The following is a 7,820-nucleotide window of genomic DNA, read 5'->3' as shown; positions in this document are numbered from 1 at the left end:
GCCATGTTCGCGGCGCTGCCGGTGCCGAGCGGGGCCGAGCGGGGCCGGCCCGGCCGAGCCCGGCAGGTGCCCCGGGGATGCTGCGAGCCCTGCCCGGCCCGCGGCCGAGACACCGCACCGAGGGCCGGGGGGCGCGCCCGGAGCGCGGCCGCTCACCCGAAATCCTGGTCCATGGACTTGAAGAAGAACTTGTAGCTGTGCACGGGCCGGTTGCTGAGGACATTTTTGAAATCGGCCAGCGTGACTTTCTCCGGCGGCACGGGCAGCTTCACCAGGTACGGCGTCTCCTCCTCGTCGATGTGGTAGATGATCTTGGTCTCCGCCATGGGCGAGCGGAGCGGGGGCGGCCGGGCCGGGCCTCCTCGGCCGGCGCTCGGCTCCGCTGTCGGCCTTGCCCACAGGAAGGGAGCTGCGGGCTCGGGCTGGCGCTCCCTGCACTGCTCTCTAGCTGCCCGACCCGGGAACGGCAGCGCGCCCGCCCCGCCCGCATCCTCCGGCCGCCCCGCCGGCCTCGCTGCGCCGCCGCCGCTGCGCCATGGGATGGGATGGGATGGGATGGGATGGGATGGGATGGGATGGGATGGGATGGGAAAGGGGATGGGGATGAGGAGAGGATGGGATGGGAAAGGGATGGGGATAGGGAAAGGGGATGGGATGGGGAGAGGATGCGATGGGAAAGGGGATGGGGATAGGGGTAGGGAAAAGGATGGGATGGGAAGGGGGATGGGGACGGGGATGAGGAGAAGATGGGGTGGGAAAGGGGATGGGGATAGGGAAAGGGGATGGGGATGAGGAGAGGATGCGATGGGAAAGGGGATGGGGATGGGGAAAGGGAATGGGAAAGGGGATGGGGATGAGGAGAGGATGGGATGGGAAAGGGGATGGGGACAGGGATAGGGAAAAGGATGGGATGGGAAAATGAAAGGGGATGAGGAGAGGGGAGAGGAATGGCTGGGATGGGAAAGGAAGGGAGATGGGGAAAAGGATGGGATGGGAAAGGGGATGGGAACGAGGAGAGGGAAAATGATGGGATGAGGAAAGGGGATGGGGATGGGGGGAGGATGGGATGGGGAAAGGAAAGGGGATGGGAATAAGAATGGGGATGGGATGGGGATGAGGAGAGGGAAAAGGAGGGGATGGGGAAAGGAAAGGGGATGGGAATAAGAATGGGGATGGGATGGGGATGAGGAGAGGGAAAATGATGGGATGGGGAAAGGAAAGAGGATAGGATGGGAAGGGGAATGGGGATGAGGAAAGGGGAGAGGATGGGATGGGAATGGGGATGGGGATAGGGATAGGGAGGGAAATAATAAGATAAAAGAAAGGTATGAGATTAAGAATGGGGATGAGGAAAGGGAAAAGGATGAGAATAAGAATAGGGATGAGGAGAAGGAAGAGAATGGGATGAGGGAAGCAGAATCAGAAAAAAACTCTTTAGTGCCACACAGGTGATGTATTTGGAAAGAATTCACCTTTATTTCTATAAAATCCCCAAAAACGACAACCGGAAAATGAAGATTTCAGAGCAGCATCCTTAGGTCTCAAAGAATGTTTTGCTTATTTAAAAAAACCCTTTTTTCAGTTAAACCCAAAAAATACGAGTTGAGCTTTCTATCCTAGGAGGCTCTGCAAGCACCCCAGGGTGCTCCTGGCATGGAAAGTGCTCCCTGAATCCATCACAACCACTGTGCAGGAATGGGAAAATTCCCTTTGGTGGGATCACAACTCCGGCATGAGCAATATTGTCTGAGATCCTGAGCTTTATGGAGTTTTTGCAGCATGAAACTCAGGCAAAACATTAACATTTGGTCCCCTCAGTGGGTATTTAATGACCTCCTGGGTTCTCAGGTGCCCACCCAGAGCCTGAACCTGCTGGGAGCTCTGTTCTTGCTCCCTGAGCTTCGCTTTCACTTCTGACAGCTGGAAATAATAATTGTCAGATGATTACCCCCGAGCAGACGTGAGCAGGCTGGCTCTGTGACTCACAAAAAGCTGCCCAGAAAGCACAGAAGAGAGGAGATCACTTTCATGCTGCAGTCAAACCAGCAGCTAATCCAATTAAAGAGGACAGAGGAATGCAGGATGCACCCCTGGCCCATCAGGGCTAATACCTCGAGCCTTGCAGAGCTCAGGCCTTAACACTTCAGCAAAAAAATAAATAGGAGGCACCAAATCTCTTGCTGATAGTGCTGTGCCCTCTGTGATAGAGGGAATAGTCTTGCAGGGCCCTGCAGGGAGCAGAGAATGTCCTGAGGGATAAAAGCTGCTCACCCTTTTCTTCATTTACACAGCAGTTACCACACAGGGAATAAGCAAACCCTCCAAAAAAGCCATTCTTTAAAACCTTTTTGGAATTACAGCAATGCTGTTGCTTGTCTTGGGGAATTCTGAGAGCTCATCACACTCTGGGTGCTCAGGCAGAGCTTCTGACCTAAACCACTGCCCCAAGATGTTTTTGGTTTAGGGATTCTGAATTTTTACTGGAGAATCTCTAAAACAATTCTTGAACCTCAGGTAGAACACATGACCTTAACATTCCCTGGGAAAAGAACTGAACCCCTCTGTTCTTGGGCAAAAAATTTGGCAGTATTTCACAAGATAGATGGGACAAAAGGGAAAACCAAAGCTCTGAGCACCCACCCAGAGGTGTCCTGGGTGGTTTTCATATCAAGGATTTATCTGTAAAAGAACAAAATTTCACCTTGAGGATTGTTGGCAAGATCGGCATTGACACAGAAGGTGAACTAAAGATGGAAATGATTCCAGAGCAGAATGAGGAGCAGAGAGAATTTCAACTTCTGGATCTGGTCTGGAAGATCTGCAAGGTTTTTTTCCCATTTATTCTCCCTCTGTGTGCAGTGGACCTTGGGCAGTCACTGACAAGGAAATGGAGACATTAAACACTAGAGGGAAGCAAAAGACTTTGCAGTAACTCTGCAAAGCTCCCCGGAGGATAAACGTAATAAACATTTATTTGTGTTTTAGGTCCTTTTACATCTAAACCTTTTAGAAAAGATTTAAGTTGAAATATATAAAAAGTTTCAGATATAAAAATAAAAGTAGTTACAGAGGTAAACAAGGAGTTTAGAGTGCAGAACTGGAGGTTTGTGTGTCATAACATGATTAACGAAGAAAGCTTACACTGTAACATGGGTCCATAAGATGAAATATTTAAGGATTGGGTCAAAAACATAAATATCTTTGTTGGCAGTGTTTTATTGGTTAATAAATCTTTAAAAGGACTTGTAACTAAGGGTCTTGTGACCTTCTGAACCCTGCTGTGAAGATGTGAGCTGAACTCACCCTTCCTGCTTATGTAGAAGATAAGAAAAATAAACTCATCATCAAATCCAACTCAGAGATCCTGTCTGTAATTCCTTCCAAAATCCCCCACAAGTGAATTATCGCAGTATCCTGCCTTGATCCTTCAAATCCTTGTCCCTGCAGTGTCCAGGAGCTGTTTCCATCAGCGGCCCTGGGAGAACTCTGCTCTGCCAGCTCAGGGGCTGGGAGGCCTCCAGGAGCAGAATGTGCAGCAGGAACTGTGCAAGGTGTTAGTCCTGCAAGGAAAAGAGGAATTTGGGCTGGCAGGGAGATCTAAATTCCAGCAGGAAATGTTATCTTCCCTTCTGGACCTGCAAAGTGAAATTTAGAAGGGCTGCCAGCCTTCCTCTCTGCTGGATGGTTCGAGCTCCATCTCCAGCTGCAGGTTTGTTCCTTATACAACAATTCTGGAGAGCTGAAATTCCTCTGGGGGCCCCATGACCCTGTCAAGTAATGATGTCCCAGGTGGAAATTTTATTGGAATCACTGGAATAATTTACTGGATTACCCAATCTGCACTTTGTCAGGCACTTGGGGATGCTCTGAGATGAAACACCCCTGCTGTTATTGGGAAGAATTAGCTAATGCTGGCTGAGAAAACACCTCCAAAAGGGCAAGAAATAAAATCAACCTGAGCTGGAAAGTCCATTTTATTCTCCTTTATTTCTTAAATGTTGGGAGAGGATTATCCTGGGCCAGAATCCCATTCCATCCCATCCCATCCCCACCTGGCATCTCTGACCATTACCCAAATCCAGCAGCGGAAGCATGAGGAACTCACAGAGCCCTTCCCACCCTCTGTGGCACAGAATATATTAATTTTTCCCCCCCTTAAGCTATTCTGCAGCCCAGGAGTCAGATAAATACTAAAATGCCTCAGGAGTTTATGAGTAACCCCACTCTGAGCTGTGCTGAGCAATTGGAGCTGGCAAGGAAAAAAATCTCCAACCTTTGACTCACTGACATGAAAGGGAGGAAGAGAAACTTTAATGACAATTCTTTGAGACTGTGCCACCCTGATGGAATAAGCAGCACAGCCTCCTGCACCTGCAGGAATGCAGCCTGCCTTTCAGGGCAGGGTAAAAATCCCTCTCTGCTTCAGGGGAAGGCAAAAAGGGGCTTGGGATCAAGGCCAGAGCTTCCTCTGCACTAATCCTGGGCACTTTTTGGGGTGGATGTTCAGTGAGGATAAAGGGAATTCATTACAAATCACAAAAGGACCTGTGGAGAGCAGTTTCTTTAATTTCTTGGCCCTTCCAATTTCTTAGAAGGGCCAAGAAATTAAAATATGAGGCTCTGCTTAGCTGCAGCTTAGGAAGGCTCACCTGCACCTCTGGTTCTTTTCTATTATTAATGTTTTTACTTGAAGACATTGAAAATAAGGCCCCCCAATACAATTATTCTTTCACACAGCCCCCAGTAACAGACGTATTAACATCTGTAAAAATGTCCATGGTTTATTTGTCACGAAAAGTGCATTGCTGTGACATCTCACCTTGTGAAGGTGTCACAGCCCCTCTGGAGGCCTCACCCACCAGGTTTTGGGCAGAGCTGAGCTCAGTTTTGAGGAGCCACGCCACCCTCTGAGCCCTGTCACAGCCAGCTGAGATCCCTGTGCCCCTGGGAGGAGGGACAGGGAGGCTGGGATGGGATTTGGATGCCTGAGAACCTCGGCACCAGTCAGACAAGACACCCAAATTGGCAAGAAATTTGCCAAATTTGCACTCCTGGAGGTGCTGCCCCAGCTCCATTCACACAAATTCCCCCCTCTGCCACCCCCTCCAGGCCACCAAACAGAGCATGGATGGCACTCCCTGGCCACCTCACCAAGTCCCTGTCACCACCCTCCTCATATTTAGAAATAAATATGGATTTATTTCTAGGGTGAGCATTTGCAGTCACCCACAACCCTGATATCAAAAACCCCCCCAGTGAGACAGACTGGGGGTAAATTATTGTCCAGACCCACCCTGCAGGAGAAAATGCCAGGAGAATTCCATCAGCAGGAAACACTTTTCCTTCCATCCCCCAAGAACTGATCACATTTACAGCTTTCCTGGAGTTTGGACTTGCTTGCATTACAACACTGAATCACTTCCTATTTTTTGGCAGCCCCACCTGAGAGTGTTCATAGGCAGAACCCCCCTCAGGAATCCACCCCAAATCCATTGGAATGGACTCATTCCCCTCCTGGATTTCCTTTCTGAGCCCCTGGTCGATGAAAATAATACAGTTCTTCCTTTCTGAGCCCCTGGTCCATGAAATTCCTGCTGTTCTTCCTCCTGGATTTCCTTTCTGAGCCCCTGGTCCATGAAATTCCTGCTGTTCTTCCTCCTGGATTTCCTTTCTGAGCCCCTGGTCCATGAAATTCCTGCTGTTCTTCCTCCTGGATTTCCTTTCTGAGCCCCTGGTCCATGAAATTCCTGCTGTTCTTCCTCTTGGATTTCCTTTCTGAGCCCCTGGTCCATGAAATTCGTGCTGTTCTTCCTCCTGGATTTCCTTTCTGAGCCCCTGGTCCATGAAATTCCTGCTGTTCTTCCTCCTGGATTTCCTTTCTGAGCCCCTGGTCCATGAAATTCCTGCTGTTCTTCCTCCTGGATTTCCTTTCTGAGCCCCTGGTCCATGAAATTCCTGCTGTTCTTCCTCCTGGATTTCCTTTCTGAGCCCCTGGTCCATGAAATTCCTGCTGTTCTTCCTCCTGGATTTCCTTTCTGAGCCCCTGGTCCATGAAATTCCTGCTGTTCTTCCTCCTGGATTTCCTTTCTGAGCCCCTGGTCCATGAAATTCCTGCTGTTCTTCCTCCTGGATTTCCTTTCTGAGCCCCTGGTCCATGAAATTCCTGCTGTTCTTCCTCCTGGATTTCCTTTCTGAGCCCCTGGTCCATGAAATTCCTGCTGTTCTTCCTCCTGGATTTCCTTTCTGAGCCCCTGGTCCATGAAATTCCTGCTGTTCTTCCTCCTGGATTTCCTTTCTGAGCCCCTGGTCCATGAAATTCCTGCTGTTCTTCCTCCTGGATTTCCTTTCTGAGCCCCTGGTCCATGAAATTCCTGCTGTTCTTCCTCCTGGATTTCCTTTCTGAGCCCCTGGTCCATGAAATTCCTGCTGTTCTTCCTCCTGGATTTCCTTTCTGAGCCCCTGGTCCATGAAATTCCTGCTGTTCTTCCTCCTGGATTTCCTTTCTGAGCCCCTGGTCCATGAAATTCCTGCTGTTCTTCCTCCTGGATTTCCTTTCTGAGCCCCTGGTCCATGAAATTCCTGCTGTTCTTCCTCCTGGATTTCCTTTCTGAGCCCCTGGTCCATGAAATTCCTGCTGTTCTTCCTCCTGGATTTCCTTTCTGAGCCCCTGGTCCATGAAATTCCTGCTGTTCTTCCTCCTGGATTTCCTTTCTGAGCCCCTGGTCCATGAAATTCCTGCTGTTCTTCCTCCTGGATTTCCTTTCTGAGCCCCTGGTCCATGAAATTCCTGCTGTTCTTCCTCCTGGATTTCCTTTCTGAGCCCCTGGTCCATGAAATTCCTGCTGTTCTTCCTCCTGGATTTCCTTTCTGAGCCCCTGGTCCATGAAATTCCTGCTGTTCTTCCTCCTGGATTTCCTTTCTGAGCCCCTGGTCCATGAAATTCCTGCTGTTCTTCCTCCTGGATTTCCTTTCTGAGCCCCTGGTCCATGAAATTCCTGCTGTTCTTCCTCCTGGATTTCCTTTCTGAGCCCCTGGTCCATGAAATTCCTGCTGTTCTTCCTCCTGGATTTCCTTTCTGAGCCCCTGGTCCATGAAATTCCTGCTGTTCTTCCTCCTGGATTTCCTTTCTGAGCCCCTGGTCCATGAAATTCCTGCTGTTCTTCCTCCTGGATTTCCTTTCTGAGCCCCTGGTCCATGAAATTCCTGCTGTTCTTCCTCCTGGATTTCCTTTCTGAGCCCCTGGTCCATGAAATTCCTGCTGTTCTTCCTCCTGGATTTCCTTTCTGAGCCCCTGGTCCATGAAATTCCTGCTGTTCTTCCTCCTGGATTTCCTTTCTGAGCCCCTGGTCCATGAAATTCCTGCTGTTCTTCCTCCTGGATTTCCTTTCTGAGCCCCTGGTCCATGAAATTCCTGCTGTTCTTCCTCCTGGATTTCCTTTCTGAGCCCCTGGTCCATGAAATTCCTGCTGTTCTTCCTCCTGGATTTCCTTTCTGAGCCCCTGGTCCATGAAATTCCTGCTGTTCTTCCTCCTGGATTTCCTTTCTGAGCCCCTGGTCCATGAAATTGGCAGCCCCACCTGAGAGTGTTCATAGGCAGAACCCCCCTCAGGAATCCACCCCAAATCCATTGGAATGGACTCATTCCCCTCCTGGATTTCCTTTCTGAGCCCCTGGTCCATGAAATTCCTGCTGTTCTTCCTCCTGGATTTCCTTTCTGAGCCCCTGGTCCATGAAATTCCTGCTGTTCTTCCTCCTGGATTTCCTTTCTGAGCCCCTGGTCCATGAAATTCCTGCTGTTCTTCCTCCTGGATTTCCTTTCT

General features: G+C 49.8%; 1 protein-coding gene across 3 annotated transcripts in view; it reads right to left on the bottom strand.

The window, feature by feature from the left end:
* DVL1 (dishevelled segment polarity protein 1) overlaps nucleotides 1–521 on the bottom strand; it is a 60,681-nt gene extending 60,160 nt beyond the window's left edge. For all 3 annotated transcript variants that reach the window (XR_005953773.1, XM_041419584.1, XM_041419585.1), the window contains exon 1: nucleotides 157–521. Coding sequence is in view for 2 of the 3 variants with exons in the window: in XM_041419584.1 (XP_041275518.1) it covers nucleotides 157–326 (170 nt within the window). In the remaining variant the exon portion in view is untranslated. The remainder of the gene's footprint in view (nucleotides 1–156) is intronic.
* Between the last annotated feature and the right edge of the window lie 7,299 nt (nucleotides 522–7,820).

This window comes from Onychostruthus taczanowskii, unplaced genomic scaffold (assembly GCF_017590055.1).
Source record: "Onychostruthus taczanowskii isolate IOZ18803 unplaced genomic scaffold, ASM1759005v1 scaffold61, whole genome shotgun sequence".
Lineage (NCBI taxonomy): Eukaryota > Metazoa > Chordata > Aves > Passeriformes > Passeridae > Onychostruthus > Onychostruthus taczanowskii.
The sequence above is the reverse complement of the archived record's forward strand: the minus strand, read 5'-3'. Positions and strand labels throughout refer to the sequence as shown.